The 18,344-nt window shown below is 33.2% G+C and overlaps 3 protein-coding genes across 4 annotated transcripts; 1 reads left to right on the top strand and 2 right to left on the bottom strand.

Moving 5' to 3' along the window:
* The first annotated feature begins 2,058 nt into the window (after window positions 1-2,058).
* LOC110724535 (aldehyde oxidase GLOX-like) lies at window positions 2,059-4,736 on the top strand. The gene has a single exon (XM_021903954.1). It carries the CDS (start codon window positions 2,838-2,840, stop codon window positions 4,476-4,478), a length of 1,641 nt encoding a protein of 546 aa, XP_021759646.1. The 5' UTR covers window positions 2,059-2,837; the 3' UTR covers window positions 4,479-4,736.
* A 2,211-nt stretch (window positions 4,737-6,947) lies between these two features.
* Window positions 6,948-9,070, bottom strand: LOC110724703 (histone H3.3-like). Its single transcript, XM_021904150.1, has 5 exons — window positions 8,497-9,070; window positions 8,253-8,351; window positions 8,007-8,083; window positions 7,736-7,826; window positions 6,948-7,625 (listed from the first exon to the last, which is right to left on the bottom strand). The coding sequence occupies exons 2-5, from the start codon at window positions 8,322-8,324 to the stop codon at window positions 7,455-7,457; spliced, it is 411 nt and encodes a 136-aa protein (XP_021759842.1). The 5' UTR covers window positions 8,325-8,351; window positions 8,497-9,070; the 3' UTR covers window positions 6,948-7,454.
* A 1,801-nt stretch (window positions 9,071-10,871) lies between these two features.
* On the bottom strand, window positions 10,872-12,702 carry LOC110724702 (histone H3.3-like). Of its 2 annotated transcripts, none has more exons than XM_021904149.1 (5): window positions 12,225-12,702; window positions 11,775-11,875; window positions 11,618-11,694; window positions 11,411-11,501; window positions 10,872-11,301 (listed from the first exon to the last, which is right to left on the bottom strand). In XM_021904149.1, exons 2-5 carry the CDS (start codon window positions 11,844-11,846, stop codon window positions 11,131-11,133), a joined length of 411 nt encoding a protein of 136 aa, XP_021759841.1. In that variant the 5' UTR covers window positions 11,847-11,875; window positions 12,225-12,702; the 3' UTR covers window positions 10,872-11,130. The 2 variants fall into 2 exon arrangements, with proteins under 2 accessions (XP_021759841.1, XP_021759840.1); XM_021904148.1 differs by having other exon boundaries at window positions 11,775-11,862.
* Window positions 12,703-18,344: the final 5,642 nt, after the last annotated feature.

The raw sequence follows: 18,344 nt of genomic DNA, 5'->3' as shown, positions 1-18,344 counted from the left end.
TATATGGTTCAAAACGGAATTATAAGAACCTGAGATGTTCCCCTAAAATCTAAAGGTTTTTCGACACCGGGCTCCGAAACTTCCAAAATTTCTCAAAAAGTGTGGATATTAGTCTTCAATTTTGGAATTGTTTGACTTTTTTTTGCCCAAAAATTAAACTGCCGAATTGTTTACCATGATCCCTAATATTCTCTGGGAGTCCAATTGGGTGGGTGGAACCATCCAATTTGCCTTTAAACGGCCAATTTACCGATTTACAACTTGCACCGATTTCATTAACTCAATCGTACCACGAATATTTATGACAACATATAATGATCATATATATATGGTTCCAAACGACATTATATGACCTCGAGATGTATCCCCTAAAATCTAGAGCCTTTTCGACACCGGGTCCCGAAACCTCCAAAATTTCTCAAAAAGCGTGGATATTAGCCTTCTATTTTGGAATTTTTGACTTTTTATCACCCGAAAATAAAAATTGCCGAAATGTTTACCATGGTCCCTAATATCTTCCGGGAGTCCAATTGGATGGGTGGAACAATCCAATTTGCCTTTAAACGACCAATTTACCGGTTTATAACTTGCACCGATTTCATCAACTCAAGCCTAATACGAACATTTATGACAACATATAATGATCATTTATGGTTCCAAACGACATTATATGACCCCGAGATGTATTCTCTAAAATCTTAGTTGAACTTGAATATGACCTGACTTGGAAATGACCCGACCTGATTGTAACCTTCAAATTATTAACTTGAACATAACCCGACTTGAATCCGAGAATGAATCGACTTGGAAATGACCCAACCTGATTATAACCCGCAAATTATTGACTTGAACCCGAGAATGACCCGACTTGAAAATGACCCGACCAGATTATAACCCGCAAATTATTGACTTGAACCGAACCCGACTCAAACCCGAGAATGACCCGACCTGATAGTAACCCGTAAATTATTACCTTGAACCAAACCCGACTTGAACCCGAGAATTACCCTAACCCGTTTTAACTCGTGAAAACCCAAATTAAACCCGACCTGCTGTTCACCCGACCCGAATGTAACCCGACATGTTATTAACCCGACCCAAACCCGATAAGAAGTATGACCCGACGTGATCCGACTCAAGCATGACCCAACCCAAACCCGACCCGCATAGGTTATGAAATTGATCCGACCCGAGTTAACCCGACCCACTCTTACCCGACCAAACCCCGACCCGTTTACCAAATTGACAGCTCTAGTTAAATCCGACTAAAAGTTAATTATAGTGACAACTCTTAAAAAAATCTTAAAATCAGCCTAAATGCAAGCAAGCATTACACGGATTTTATTATGCTGCATGTATCATTAAACGCCAAGTATGTGAAAGACAATGACAAAATAAGAATATTATCAACACAAACTCGGGATAAGAAAAGAAACTTTTAGTAATACGATTTTGATCGTATTAGGAAGGACACCCCATGTCCCCATCTAGCTTTGTTAAATTAGTAGGAGAGTTTGATCCACATACAATTAGCACTACGACATATCAAGATTTTTGACTCCTCTAGTTTATAAGGTGGTTTTTTCTATTCTTTCTCCAAATACATACATGAGAACTCACATTTGTAGTTTGGGTGCTAGTGAATTCGCCACACATTGATCAATTTCTTTTGGTTTATTGACTATTCTTTTGTAGTGTTAAACCCAATAACCCTTGTAAAGTAAATTCGTTGGCAATACGCATCGAATCCCAAGTTTTGATAATAACATACAATCTTAGATTAGATTAGTAAATATGCACCCTTAGTAACGCATTGTTTAATTTGGTTTGATTACAAATTCCTCTTAATTCTTTACACAATCTATAAAAGGTAAATATCTAACCTATAGAATTACCATATTAAATTAATCTATGCGTTTAACTCCTTCTAAAGTTCTAAATCAATTAATTTTGTTAATTTTTTCTTCTTCCTAGTTCATTCCTACTGTTATCTTATCTCTTTTCATGGTCAATTTGACGATGTGTAATATAATGTCACATTAGAATAAAACACTATCATTTGTGTAATGTTTAAGACGTTTAGCATTGTGTCCAACTTATACATCAAGGCCTATATTAGCTTATTTTCCTTTCTTTTTTCTTTTTCTTTTTCTTCTAATTTATTTTCACTACTATTTGATTTTTTCTTTGAGGGGATTGAACCCTAGTTTGATCTTAATTGTGTTGATTGAAAAATGCTTATGGCCCAAAGCTTAGACAATAAACACCAAAAACAATGTCCAATTTAATAAAGTTACCGTTTATGAGAATCAAGAGTAAATAATACAGTAATAAATACACAAATATTTGGGGTTACTTTTTCAATAAGATTAACATATTTGTTCTAATTTGTATTACGTGCTACTCACAGAATTAATTATATAACACGGTCGGGGAAAAAAAAACAATTAAAAAGTATCAAAGTTTAATTAGCATTCAATTAGTTCCACAGTCATAATAAAAAAATACGTCTTAAACATGTTACGTAAATGTAGTAGACTTTATTTACATTGCCAATTACATGCCCTTGGTAATTGACTAGTTTGTGCCGCTTACTTGTGCAAGAAACAGTCATAATTGCAATTCCTCAAAGACAAAGCCCACAGTTTGTCTCCTCATCATATCAACTTCACAACATGTCTATATAATCCAACATAGTGTCCCCTCCTAATTCCTTTACAAAAATACAAATATTATCAACCAAAAAATTTGCTCATAACTAGTTATAGATACTTCCTATAACCAAAGCCACAAATAAAAAAACAAGTATCATTTATATAAGTACATTATCCCGTTTTATGTCAATTACTCCCGTTTTCTTCCTCCTCCTCCTCCTCATCCTCTTCCCCCGCAGCATATATACTGCAGGGGATGGCCAATGGCAGCTCCTACAAAAAAGTATCGGCATTTCTGCCATGCACATGCAACTCTTAAATGATGACCGTGTTTTAATATTCGATAGGACCGACTTTGGCCCTTCTAATGTCTCACTTCCTAACGGTCTATGTCGTAAGAACCCTCATGACTTGACCTTGAAGACCGATTGCACGGCTCACTCGGTTGAGTATGACTCTATTTCAAACACCTTCCGACCCCTCAACGTGTTAACCGACACGTGGTGCTCCTCCGGAGCCACCCTCCCCAACGGTACACTTGTTCAAACCGGTGGTTACAACGATGGAGAGCGCGTTGTTAGAACTTTTCAACCATCTTGTGGCGTATGTGATTGGGTAGAACTTCCCAACAAACTACTAATCCGAAGATGGTACGCTACCAACCATATTTTGCCTGATGGTCGTATAATTGTCATAGGAGGTAGAAGAGCCTTCAATTATGAGTTTTATCCAAAAATAACACGTTCTACTTCTCAACTTTACAAGCTACCGTTTCTAGCACAAACTAATGTTCATAATGTGGAAAATAACTTGTACCCTTTTGTGTTTCTCCATGTAGATGGAAACTTGTTTATTTTTGCTAACAATCGAGCTATTTTGCTTAATTATGTTAAAAATGTTGTTGTTCGGACCTATCCAACTATCCCGGGTGGTGACCCGCGTAGCTACCCGAGCTCGGGGTCCGCGGTTCTTTTACCATTGAAGGATTTGGAGTTGGGGTTGAATGTGGAAGCGGAGGTGTTAATATGTGGGGGTGCACCACTAGGTTCATACTTGAAGGCACATTCGCGTCAGTTTTTGCCAGCTCTAAACACGTGTGCCAGAATTAAGATTAATGATCCTAATCCTACTTGGGCCATTGAGACTATGCCAATGGCTCGTGTCATGAGTGACATGGTGATCCTTCCCAACGAGGATATATTACTAATAAACGGGGCAGGATCAGGTAGTGCTGGGTGGGAGCTGGGTCGAGACCCTGTACTTAGCCCAGTAATCTACCGCCCAAATAGTGTTTTCGAATCTAGATTCGAACTTCTTAACCAATCTCAAGTCCCAAGGATGTACCATTCAAGTGCAATTTTGTTACGCGATGGGAGAATTTTAGTGGGAGGGAGTAACCCACATAAGTTCAACAACTTCACCAATGTGCTATATCCTACTGAACTTAGCTTGGAGGCATTTTCACCCCCATATTTAGATCCCTCCAAAATAAAGTTACGACCCATTATTGTCACCCCAGCTTCTAGCTCTAAGATTCATTATGGAAAGCTCTTAGAGGTTAAGTTCATAATTACCGAGTTTATTGACCTAGATTCAATTAAGGTTACCCTGATTAGTCCACCTTTTAACACACATTCCTTCTCAATGAGCCAAAGATTGTTGGTGCTAACCAATACAACGGCCGCAATGCGTATGGATTCGGGTCGATTTCAAGTCAATGTTAGAACACCCGGATCTATTAACATTGCTCCTCCGGCCTTTTATATGTTATTTGTGGTTCATCAAAGTGTTCCTAGCGTAGGCATTTGGGTTCAACTTATGTGATTAGTCTTTTTTTTTTTTTTTTTCTTTTTTTTTTTTTTTTTTTTTTAACTCAATTGTTACATAGTAATTCTTCATAATTTTGTAAAAAGCTACAAGAACAGAATTAAGAATTTAAGATACAATGCCAAATGAACTTCCTTTTTTTTTTTTTTTTTTTGTTTATATTTGTGAGATAGATCTACCTAATACTTTGTAGATGTACCATGCAAGGTTTCATTTACTAAAGTTGTAGTACAAATTAAAAACAATTAACATGCAAGATGTGTTGATTTAATGGGGTATTTTTTCCTTTATCTACCTTAAAAATACTTCATAGACGTACAATATAGTTGGTATATAGCACAAAATTATGCATGTGAATACATATTTTGGCGCATATGATCGAACAAACAAGAAATTCAGTACAAGAACAAACAAGAAATTAGCAATCCCAAAATATGCTACTTGCAATATTTATGACACATGTGAAGTTGACATTCATAAGCTCATACAAGATCCTTCTTTCTTTCATGATATTATGATAACTTAAAAAGAAATGGATTCTTTTTTTGAATATCTAGTATACAAATTCTATGAAAGATGAAGTATTAGTTATGACATTGTCACTTTACTTCTTTAGATTACACTATTCACACGACTAAATATTTTAATTTGAGGGTGTGTTTTGTTTAGTGTTAATCGACTAATAACTGATACGATTTCGCATTTTAGACTCATTCTACGTGGACTATTAGAATTAGCCCGTGTCAAACTAGAGCTCTCAGGACAGTCCGTGAATTGAATCGTTAAGAAGCAAACAAAAAATTGGTTGTATTACCCGTGAATCAATGACATACAAAATCCAATTACTAAATTTGTTTTTATTTTATTGAGGGGAACTACTTGCTTTTGTACATAAAATTGTTTGACGTCTACGGTGTACCATATCGAGGAATGCACATATCATGAAACAATGCCGACCTGCCAGTCAAAAATGACAAATAATATCATACATTGTTCATATTAGATCCAATCTAGATGCAGTCTCATTAAAAACTAACCCGACCCAACTAGTATAGACCCAACCCTATGCAAAAGTGATAAACCAAATTATAGAAGCATAGATACAATAGTTTAGACAAATTTATATTCAACTGGCCGATGACCCAAATTAACACCTCTATACCGATAATCTTAATATATACTTGGTAGAAGTATATGATTAAAAAAAAAATTACAATGTTATGCCTCACCAGTCCCCACTTTATACTTTATTATTGTACTAGTTTAGTCCAGAACGTTGCATAGCTTATATAGATATTATTTGTTTAAAATAATTGTCAATATTCTTTATTCGAAAAAGTGTAATGATAATAATCTCATTAATTAATTATGAAAAAGTGTTGTATTATGTAGTCTTAGAACTTAGGAATAAAAAAATATAGGAAAAACAAATAATGATGTCCAAAATAGTTTGTTTTTACGGGAAAAATTTTCATAAGAAGTTGACATGGTCAATTAATGATATCAGATCAGCATTTTTATTATAGTTATAGTTAATAGGTGGTGAAAATTAAAATTGGACACGCCCGCTTAACTTAATAGCGAAATTCCATCACATAATCTAGTGGTCTTGCGATACACACTCTATAGTCCATATATAAATCCTCTCACGGAGAACAATTTACTACATTCAATACTTTTTGATGCAGCAAGGAGACATTTTTTATGAAATAAAAAATTGTATTGTTACAACTAAAAAGTAAAGGAGGTAGTATATATATGAAATACACCAAACAAATTTCGACTTTATTTGAAAATAACTCGTTGAGTGAAAAATATATTTTTACTTTTGAAATTTTGTTTAGGGAAATAGGGAAATATGAAAATATCTACTGTCCGTAAATATTTAAATATTTTGACATGGTGTGTAACAACTAACAAGTTCGCTTGCATGATTGCGGGTAGAGATGATTTCAATAGAAAAGAAGTGAAGGGAGTGAGGGGAATTAAGAACTTAAGTGTACCCAAGTCCATCCTACTCATGGTACTAGTGTACTACTATCAACCTACCAAGAAACAACTACCTACATTGCTACACAAGCTCCATCGAGTTAACAAGTTTAGATAATTTCAAATAGGTTTGGATAGATACAATTAAGTTTAGACATATAAGTGAAAAGTATACATATATGTAGTATCAAAAACAATTCTTTTCTTTGAATTGTTAATTTAAAATGTTGTATCGAAAACAATTCTTTTCGAAATTCGACCATATAAAATATTTAGTTTGTGGTTGATGTTCCAACTTCCAAGTGATCATAAAGGCCGCGGCATTTGGGTTGAAGCCTGGACCTGAATTGATTTGTGTTGAATTGAAAATCGACCCCTTTTTTTTTAACACTTATGCACCAATTTTTTTTATCAAAGTAGAGCATGCAAAATCCGTTTGTAAAGATCAACTTTTAATTTGATTTATATGTTAATTGATTAACTTGTAAATTAATAACTTTATTCCTTAATTTTTAAGTGGATCAGGAAATTTTAACCTACCATTTGTCTCATTTATACCAATTTAATAAAGAATTTAACCAGCAAAGTTAACAAAGCCAATCTTCTTAATCTTTTAACAAAAATTGATCGACACATAAGAAATTACTCATTAATCAAAACATAAGCACAAATAAAAAAAAAATTAAAAAAAAAAATCATAAATTACTATTAATCGAAACATTAGAAATTACTTCATTAAGTACTTCACACAAACCAATTACTTCATTAAGTACTTCACACAAACCTAAATCACTGATAATTTATTCTAGATTACCCTAATTAAAAACCTTCAAAAGATAACATCAAACTAAAAAAGTACCACATATTCTAACACTTGATAATAGAGTTTAATATTATATTCACACCACACCAACTAAAACCTATTTTTTTGTGAATTATAAGCCCTCCCTAAAGCTGTCTATCATGCATCCATCCACGATCTCCTTAGAAACGCTCGCCGCGAATACGACGAGCCAACTGAACATCCTTAGGCATGATGGTGACCCTCTTAGCATGAATGGCGCACAAGTTAGTGTCCTCAAACAAAGCCACAAGGTATGCCTCGGCCGCTTCCTGGATTGCCAACACTGCGTGGCTCTGGAACCTTAGTTCAACCTATTCATCATCCCAAGATAACAAACACCAAAACCCTAATCAGTTTCACATTATACTTGAATTACACCATTAAAATCAAAATTTTAATCACATTGTTCACCATAATTTACCTTAAAATCTTGAGCGATTTCACGAACAAGACGTTGGAATGGGAGTTTACGGATCAAAAGCTCAGTACTCTTCTGGTACTTACGGATTTCACTGCATCATCACGAACAAAAATGATCAAAATTTAGAAATCATCTTTCATTATCAACATTAATGCACTATCAAAATAATTTAATTTTTCATTTACATTAATAATTACTACAACGTACCAAAAATGTAAAAAATTAAAAATCAACAACATTAATAAATAAAATTCAACCAGAATAAAATTACCGAAGAGCAACAGTTCCAGGACGGTAACGATGAGGCCTCTTAACACCACCGGACCTAGGAACAGATTTTCTTGCAGCCTTCAATTCAAAAAAAAAAAAAACAAAATAATCATAAACGAGTATGATGAATTACAAAGAACAAATAAAAAAAAAAAAAAATCAAACAAGAATAAAGTAAAATTAATTGAAAAAACCCTAGAAATCAAAGATTATGATGTATGATGAATGAATGACTGAATGTATATACCTTTTGAGCAAGTGTCTTCCTCGGAGCCTTACCACCAGTCGACTTACGTGCAGTTTGTTTCGTACGAGCCATTTCGATTCAAATTCAACACCAAAAGAACTTCAAACAAGTTTTTACAAAACAAGTTAAACTCGTGACAAATTAAACTAAGAACAAATTAATGAATGAACAAATCATAAAATTATAGTCGAAATAAAAAGAAAATGGGAAGAATTAAAGGGAAGAGAGAGATTATAAATAATACCTAAAATCGGAGAATTAGGATTGAAGAAAGAAAGAGGAAATTGAGAAATATTTGGTGCAGTTGAGAAGGAGAATGCATGGCAGTATGGAGTTTGGGGGTTATTTATAGGAGACTGAAAAATGGAGGGGGGTAAGGCGGTTGGAGAAAGAGGCTGACGTGGCTATAGTAACTGTAATTTTTGACACGTCATTAATCCGAATAATTAAGTTAATTCTGATTAGTGAGTTTTGATTGGTTGGTTTTATGGAAGACACGGATTAAGGTTTTTTTGTTGATGGTTTTGTGTTTCTTTTGTGGGTAGTGTTTATTTTCTTGGTTGAGTGAGGGGCAAGGTAACGGTTAGATATTGAATTTGGTTCGATTTCATTATGTTATATTGTAATGTTTGATTTAAATGATTATTATTATTTTTTTTATTTCATTCAATCGTGAAGTGACATGGTAATCAATACCATTGAAGATTAGATGGTGTGATCGCCTCCATAACAAATAAAGTCTTCCGTTTGTGTGCCATGGTAACTATCTCTAATTAATCTATACCATTCACAACAAATAAGATCATTACTTGCTCATGATTTCTCTAAAATAATAACATACTTCGTCAGGATGGAGATTCGTTGGCCAAATGGCCACCATAAATTAAACCGCTAGGGCAGTCCAAGTTTGGGCGGCATTGTAAGAAGTATACTATTATAGAATAACATTGTATGACTACTAGAGGATAAAATTAGAACGGCTTATCTGAAATTGTCGTGGCGTGACAATAAATCACTCCCCTAAAGTCGAATTTGCCCTGTACAGTACACACGGACTCGTAGCAGCCGACCTCCAGGGATACACGACTCCAACTCTACGGTGTACCACGAAGAGCTAGATTGAGAACACTTTGAACATTGCCCAACAATTAGAGACCATAGTATTTTGTATCATTTTGGAGTAAAAAATAAGATGTAGTATGTGATTTTTCCGTGTCTGAATGAAATGGAGGATCATCAATTTATAGTGGAGCACTCCACCCCAAAGAAGCAACCCCTCACGGTTATTATGCAATCACCCAAAATCAAGGAGTATCAATAATCCAATACCTCCCTTAAAATGAGTGAACAAATCAATTGCTTATTATGAACCTAGACTACTCAATACTCACTGGAAAACATGCATACCCCAAAGTCAAAGAGTATCAAATTACCTCCCTTTAATTATGCATGTCTATCAATTAGCTTCCAACTTTGTAGAGTATCAATAAGCAAACGGTTAGTGAGAAAATGGTGATAATCAAAGTCAACTGATTGATATTAATTAAGGCAATCAACCAAATTTGAGTTTTGATCTTTTGAAGCAAAATTGATGAACCTAGTCTTGGAGTTGTACTATAGGAATAAGAGAATAACTCCAACAGGCATTAGAGGAGAAAGGCAAAAGAAAGATGATCAGAATCCGCTCCAGCCATTGTTGATTCCAAGTTTCAGCAGTGGCAGACGAACTACCATACAATCTCCATTTGCCAACGAAACTTGAATTGTTGGTCTTCGATTTTAATTGAAAATAATCTGATACATACATCATACATGCTTAGTTGTTTTTACCATGTAATCAAACCTACCAACGATTGAGGTTATTTATTGAATTTTGACGGTTAAGATCGAAAGACCACTTATAATGCTACAAGAAATTAAAATTGTAGCCATTCAAAATTGATCAAAAAAATTAAAGTTAAATCAAAACAACGATGTGCAATGTAGTAATCAAAAGAATTTACTAAAATATAATTTACGTGAAATATTGCATAATGTTAGCTATAAGCGGCCTTCCGTAATTGTAAAGGTCGTACATACCCATTACTCATTACTAGAACTCTAGAGGTCTAGAACCTTGTTTGGAGTATTTACTTCTGTCTTTTTTTTTTTTTTTTTTTTTTGAAACAAGTATTTGCTTCTGTCTAATCCTAAGGCTTAGGATCAAAACCCAAAACCATCATGAAATGCAAATATTTGCAACAAAATATAAAGTTTTACTAATTCCGACTCATAAATTTATATGAACATATATTTAGCCATGTACAATAAGAACTTTCAAACCTTACTACTACTAAGGTGTTATGAGTAAAAATTATATCATATCCATCACAACTCTTTGTCAATTTTCCACGCAAATCTTAACTCAAATTTAACATCACACTACCATTGTAAGTTTGTAACATTATTCCGGTAAAATTGAGAAAATCAGTCATTTATATTCTTGTCAAACATTCTTTTAACTTTTGCCCAAATTAAGTTATTTAACCACCTAATAAAACAATCAATTAACATATATATAAAATCAAACAATAACGAACCAAACATCGAAGAATATTGCAAACACAAGTCAAAGTAATATATTCAGAATTCACTACACTAAAAGCAATTTTATTGACTTAAATTGTTGAAAACAATCGTTCAAAACAAGTGCAGAGACTCCCTAATACAATCACAACATAAAATGCAAAAATTAATATCCAAAACATTATTCAACTAGCTATAACACATCCACTATCGAGTCTATCACTAACAGAACAACTCCTACAAAGTTGATTCAAAACATTACACTTAATTGCTAAACATTACATCGATCCTTTAGCTTGTTGAATCTTCATTCTTAAGCACGCTCGCCTCGAATACGACGAGCCAACTGAACATCCTTAGGCATGATGGTGACCCTCTTAGCATGAATGGCGCACAAATTAGTGTCCTCGAACAAGCCCACAATGTACGCCTCGGCCACCTCCTGGAGTGCCAACACTGCGTGACTCTGGAACCTCAGATCATGCTATTATTCATCCAACAAATTAAAACAACACAAAACCCTAATCAATTTCAATTAAACAATACTTACATCATTAAATTAAAATCAATAAAGCTGTTCAGTGTAATTTTACCTTAAATTCTTGGGCGATTTCACGAACAAGACGCTGGAATGGGAGTTTACGGATCAAAAGCTCTGTGCTCTTCTGGTACTTGCGAATCTGACTGCATTTTCATTAAAAAAAATCAAGAAGAAACATTATATTACTATTATGTAACAAATTAAATACTCTTAGAAAAAATCATCAAGATTAGTAATTCAAAAAAATAAGTAAAATTACCGAAGAGCGACAGTGCCGGGACGGTAACGATGAGGCTTCTTAACACCACCAGTCTCAGGAAGTGATTTTCTAGCAGCCTTGGAAATAATACAAAATAATCAATTAAAAAGATCGATTTAAATCGGAAAAACCCTAGAAATTAAAGATTATGATGTACCTTTTGAGCAAGTTGCTTCCTAGGAGCCTTACCACCAGTAGATTTACGAGCAGTTTGCTTTGTACGAGCCATTTCGATTCGAATTCAACTGCGCAAAAGAACTTAAACAAGTTTTAAATCAATTAATTCAAGTTATAAAATGAAAATTAACATTCAAAGTTAAGTAATCGATTAAGATTAAAGATTATTGTAATGATTCAACAATTACGAAAAAAACAGAGCAAAATTCGAGTTTAATAAATCGAAGGAATAATAAAGAAATGAATCGGTTGTAGAATTCAATTTGAAGAACTAATTAATATTCGAAGTTAACTAATCGATTAAGATTAAAGATTATGATGGTGATTCAACAATTACCAAAAAACAGAGCAAATTTCCAGAAAAAAACAATTGAATGAAATTAAACAAATCGAAGAAGTAAAAAAGAAAGTAAAGAAAGAAATGGATTACCGAGGAGAGAGAAATTGAGCTGGAATCGAGGAATTAGGGTTTGGAATTACAGAGAAATGTTTGCTTGAGTTGAGAAATTCTGTTGTAAAATGTTGGGGGTATTTTGATATTTAAAGGGGGAGAGAGAAAGATTTGAATTGGAAGAAAGTGCAAGAAGATGACGTGGACGTGGGTTTAACTGAATTGATGTGACACGTCAGTGATCCAACGAATTAGAATATTCTGGATTTAATGGGGTTGGAATTGAGGATTGTTTATTTCGATTTGTATTTCTTTTGTCTGGTTTTCTGTTGGTATGGTTGAGTGTGGAGGAAGTTAACGGTGTAACTGAAATATTTGGGAACTGAATGTGTAGTTTTGGGCTGAGATGAGGTTTATTTTGTGAGACTTATCTTTTTGTTGTGTTTAAATGTACAAACCCAAGTAGTAATTGCTAAAGATAAGAAAACAACACTACAAATACTACTGTTGTTATCGTGTATTAATTCAGATAATGTCTCCTCATTTTAAAATCGTCTTAACTTGATCTTGTTTTGACAATATCAATACTAGAACTCTGGAGCACTTTATAGTGATTACAATTCTTTAGCCATTTGTTTGTAACTCTAAAATTAGACTTTTAATTAACAAAGAAAAAAAATTGGAATTTAATGATAGCATATACTCTATAGTATTGAGTAAATGTATGTTCACATTTACTGAATTGAAGTGAACTGATTGGAGCTTAACTGAAATGAACTAAACTGAACTGAACTGAACTGATTGGAGCTGAACTGAACTGAACTAAGGTGAAATGAATATTTTATGAAAGAAGGAAATTAGAAGCTGAACTAAACTAAACTGATTGAAGTTGGACTGAACTTAATTGAAAATTAGAATAGAAATAAAAATTCCTCAAAAAAAATACAAATAAGAAATATACCAAACGACTGCTACATTCATAAAATTGACATAATTAACTAGATCGATCATTTAAAATACCAAACGACTACTACATTCTTAAAATTGACATTAAAGAGTAAAGACGTACATAGTTCAAATAACAAACCTTTGAATTTCACTCTGTAAAAGCTCAAGTTATGAAAAATATACGGAGTATATAACTTGCAATGAAAAAAGTTATAATGATCTAATTGTACACACAAATAATAGAATTACATAGGTTAAAATAATAATCTTAAAATGCATATTCTAGCTATATGCAAAAAGGATAATAATGTAAGATGGCCATTATACTTTGGAGGTTCGGATTTTTCTATTCAATAGCTCCTATATATATACCCCCTCTCTCCTTATAACTTTAGTACCTTACCCAAACTTACCTTGTATATTGTTGCATACGAAATCAAATTAAACGAAGTAACCAGCCAAGAATTATGAATTAGGCAACACTACTGCCTCTTTCTTTAAATGAGTGAAAATCGATTTTGAAATAATCAATTCAAGTCAACATTGTAACATTACTCCGGTAAATTAAAATTGAAAAAATCAGTCATTAAGTACTTGTATATATCAAACAATCTGTAAACTTCTTCTCAAGTTAACCACCTAAATCGATCAATTAATTTATAAAATCAATAAAAGTAAACATCAACGAACCAAACAACAAAATATATATTGCAAACACGATACAAAGTAATATATTCAGAATTCACTACACAAAAAAAAAACAATTTTATTGACTTGTTCAAAACAAATGCAGACTAGCTTCCTAGCTATTACAATATCAACAACATAAAATTCGAAAATTAATATCCAAAACATATACAACTAGCTACCTATACATCGAGTGTATATATGTATGTATGTACTTATGAATGTATATACACCACCACTAACAGAGCAACTACAAAGTTCAACCGGAAAATACCTGTTGATCTTCTTGATAAACGAATTTCGTCAATCTAGGGGCTATTCAGGTATTTCAACCTATTACTATGAGGATGCGTTTGTAATTTTACAGTGACGACATGGAATTTTACTCTGACTGAGCATCCAGGTAAACATACGCTTGTACATCTGGACTTAACTCCATTTCATAGTCGTCAGTTAACGTCAGACTAGGGTTTTTGTTACTCCACCTTCAAAGTTCAACTCTCTCTCCTTTGAAATCATCATTTGGAATGGACAACAAATGTATGTTAATTAATTTTTTTTTCAAATCCACAACCTCCATATCTTTGCCGCTTTGAAAACACTGTAGATCTTCTTTGCATCCTATCACACAATCAGAATGGGTCAATACGATTTGGGTAAGAGGAGGCGTGACTGTAATGAAGACAACATGCTGGACATCTTGGTTCAGCAACCAACAATGCGGAATGTTTTATTGAAATATGGAAGGACATGGGAGACGACACCTAACCAACAATGCGGTCGCACATACACTTCAATGGGCATCCCTGTTACCGTACAGATGATGGATCGATTGGAGGGACAGTTTGAGGCAAATGATGAAGAAGAATTCAAAACATTATTCCTAATCCTTGCCCTTCAAATGATTTTATGCCCAACACAGTCACCAAGACTAGCATCTGACTTGTTATCGGCATTGAGTTGTGCTATGGAATGCAAAAACTATGATTGGTGTGACCTTGTTTTGAAAAAATTTCTTCAAAGTGTTACAAATTTTGCGCGACGTTTTTATGCTAATGGTTTTACAGGTGGTTGCGGTGGATGTGCTATATTTGCTGTAGTGAGTATCTAATTTGTGCAATAATTTTTTGTGGTGTTGTATTTTATAAATATTAATATTATTTGTTCAATTATTTTGATACTTGTATATAATTTAATCATGTCCTTTGTTGCAGATATTCTATCTAGATCGTCTGAATTTGGATCCCTATGACTGGGATGTATATCCTCGTTTGAAGGTATGGAGCATGGAGCGAATAGGTTATGCAGGGAAGCTAGATAGAAATATTTCTGGTGATTATGGAAAAATTGGGGTAAGCAATCATGTTAAGTTAGTATACTTAGTTAGTTTTAATTCTGAATTGTTAATCAATTAGTGAACTTGACACCTTTATCCAATGTATTTTTTAGCTATTGGATGTTGCATATGGAGAAAGACATCCTAAAGTAGCTAGGGACACATTAGGACCCAAGGAATCTCCGATGTTTGATGTGAGTTATTTAAGTGTTTTTATTTATTTTTTAGTAAATGTGAGTGATATTATATATCTCACCTTTGATTTTATTTGATTCTCAACGACTTTTTGTATAATGTTACAAATACTATTTATGTGTTATGTAGGAAGTTTCGCAGCTACTATATTGTACAAGTAGAGATAGGCGTAGACGTTCGGATCTATTTGCTTTACGATGGGGTACCAAGAAAGTAAATGAGGAAACGTCCACACAAGTTTGGAATGGAGAATCCTCCAGCGCGTAAGGGTGATTTTTTCGGCAGAATTATAGTACACTAGTTGAGTAATAATTAAAAAATGTTGGTTACATGTAGTCGATTTACATTACCAAAGAAAAAAAAAACTACAACATTTTCTTTTATAAGTTCTGTCTATTAAATTTTGTTGCATTCACAAAATGGATTTTATGATGTACTGTATGAAGCCCACTATAATGTATGGATATGTTTTATGCAAATCTGAATGTGTAGATGAATGCTAAGGTTTATATTGACGATTTGACGTGTATAATTTAGGAAAAATATTCAGCTTGCCCATTGAAGAGTTTGGATATGTTCGTGACCCATGATGAAGATTTGGGCCTTTACATACAGGCACAGGCACAAGCGTCCAAGAACAATCAATTAAATAAATAGCAAATTTCAATTAGTTTATTATTAGTGAAATCTAGTTAAAACACTTGGTTCCAAATCTTGTTAAAACACGTGACACACCAATGACACATTTTCTGTTGTTATTAATTAATAACACAGTAATTAATTATTATTTTGCAACATTTCACTTTTGTAAAATAATCAATTCTATATTCAATATTTTACTATTCCTTACCTTAAATAAGAATTTAACATTAAAGTTCAAAGCGTAAGTCGTAACGGATGGATTAAATCATAGGATAAATTTCTTTAATAAGAGCCATATCAATAACACAACCATTTCATTACAAAACTAGTATTCGAGCCCCGGCGCTACCTTGGGTCAATACAATGTATCTACTTAAAGTATTTTTAATAAATAACGAATTAGAAATGAAGTTGCGTGTTCAAAATATGTGTATATTGTTTTTGAGAAACATGTTAAGAGTCATGTGGTGTTGAGTGTGTGACATGGCATAATAAGACCGTAATTGGATGACATGTCTTAATGAAAGGGTATTGATGTGACACATGGGCGGAGCTAGAAGGGGACATGTGGGGACACTTGTCCCCCCATTTTCAAAAAAAAAAAAATTAAAAAAAAAAAAAATTTAAAAAAAAAATGCAATTACAGTGCTCTGTTGCGACATTTGCCAGCCAAACCCTAAGTTTTTCAATTTTCAATTTCTCTCTCTTCGATTCGCCCTCGCCTGTCGCCTAGCCGGCTCGCCGTGACGCCGTCCACCGTTCGCCGGCAGTTCGCAGCAGTGACGAGGTTCAACAGCCGCCCTTGAGCCTTCGTCCTTCGTGACTTCGTGTCTTCGTGACTTCGTCATATGCATAAGCATAACACATTTGCTGTAAATCTGGATTTCAATGGAGGTATGAATCAATGAATGTATGATTAATTGAATAATTGATTACTTGTTTTGTTGTTTAAATGTTTAATTGTTTAAATTTACAGTAAATCTGAAATTCTGAATTTCATATTTTTATTACTTGTTTAAATGTTTAATTGTTTAATTGTTTATATTTTTATTGTGAATTTGTCATTTGTGGCCTTGTGGGTATTGATTATTGAATAATTTGAATTGATAAATGATTATTGATTTATATTTGTTTGATTGTTTCCCCTGTTAGAGTTTTTGGTTGTTTTTGTGAAATGTGAATTTAAATTATTAATTATTGTAAATTATTGAAATGTGTAGTTGAATTAGAAATTTAAAATCTTAGCCTCTTAGGTTTTGTTATTATGTAATGATGTGGATTGTGGTCTTGTGGAAATTGATATATAATTTTCGATTTAATTAGGAAATGTCAAACGATTCACCAAATTCAAACAAATCAAAGGCAACTAAACAACCCGATCTTCGACAATTCTTGTTTAAAAGAACGAAACTCAATGAAAATGAGTCCAATGAAAATGAGTCCAATAACTCACCTTCATTTAGCTCCCCTCAAAGTCAAGAAAATAGTATGGAAATGGGTGGTTCAAGTAATAGTAATGTACCATTAGAGGAAGATTCGGTGTACGATGTTGAACTTCTTCCTCATGATCCGGGAAAAAGAATAAACATTATGGCAACGGCAATTCATTTGCTTATCAAGTTGATGTTGATTCTTCCCGTTGCCACGGCAAGTGTTGAAAGAGTGTTTTCTGCAATGACATGTGTCAAAAACAAGTTGCGAAATAGCATGGGTGATCAACTTATGAATGATTGTTTGGTCACTTTTATTGAGAAGGATGTATTCTTACGAGTTTCCGACGAAAAGATTATTGATCGATTTCAAAGTATGAAGACTCGAAGAATGAACTTGTAATTTTAATGTAATGTTTATGTAATTTTTTTCATCATTTTGAATTGTATGACTAAGTATATATTTGTATTTTGAAATTTTAATATTAAGTATTAACCAATTTGTGTGTGAGTTTTTTTTTTGTTTTTATTTTTTGTTAAGCTTTTCGTAAGTTAAGCATTTTGTCCCCCCAAGTTGAAAATCCTGGCTCCGCCACTGATGTGACACATATACTTTTAGGAGAATTCCTTTTAATATAGTAGTTAACAAAACAACATATCTATTTTATTTAAATAATTGGTCCACTTTCCATTTACGATCCTTCTTAATTACTTGATTTACATTCTAATTTTGGAAATATTTTACAATACTCGATTCATTTCTCACTACTAGTGGATCGCAACATAATACTATTTCTCCTTATATTATACCATTACTTTTGGTTATTTCAATTTTTTATTTTATCAACTCTCACTATCTCCATCATATTCGATTACTTACTCCTATATATAATACTAATCACAATGTCTAATGTTAATATG

This window comes from Chenopodium quinoa, unplaced genomic scaffold (genome assembly GCF_001683475.1).
Source record: "Chenopodium quinoa cultivar QQ74 unplaced genomic scaffold, ASM168347v1, whole genome shotgun sequence".
NCBI lineage: Eukaryota > Viridiplantae > Streptophyta > Magnoliopsida > Caryophyllales > Amaranthaceae > Chenopodium > Chenopodium quinoa.
This window is presented reverse-complemented; position numbering and strand designations above follow the sequence as displayed.

Bases quoted from the DNA above. Each gene is read 5' to 3' on its own strand.
- LOC110724535 (XM_021903954.1), top strand. From the start codon at position 2,838: ATGTCAATTACTCCCGTTTTCTTCCTCCTCCTCCTCCTCATCCTCTTC.
- LOC110724703 (XM_021904150.1), bottom strand. From the start codon at position 8,324: ATGGCTCGTACGAAACAAACTGCACGTAAGTCGACTGGTGGTAAGGCT. The intron at 8,084-8,252 runs GTATATACATTC...TTTGAATTGAAG, and splicing joins GGAAGACACTTGCTCAAAAG to GCTGCAAGAAAATCTGTTCC. The intron at 7,626-7,735 runs GTAAATTATGGT...GATGATGAATAG, and splicing joins AAATCGCTCAAGATTTTAAG to GTTGAACTAAGGTTCCAGAG.
- LOC110724702 (XM_021904149.1), bottom strand. From the start codon at position 11,846: ATGGCTCGTACAAAGCAAACTGCTCGTAAATCTACTGGTGGTAAGGCT. The intron at 11,695-11,774 runs GTACATCATAAT...ATTATTTCCAAG, and splicing joins GGAAGCAACTTGCTCAAAAG to GCTGCTAGAAAATCACTTCC. The intron at 11,302-11,410 runs GTAAAATTACAC...GATGAATAATAG, and splicing joins AAATCGCCCAAGAATTTAAG to CATGATCTGAGGTTCCAGAG.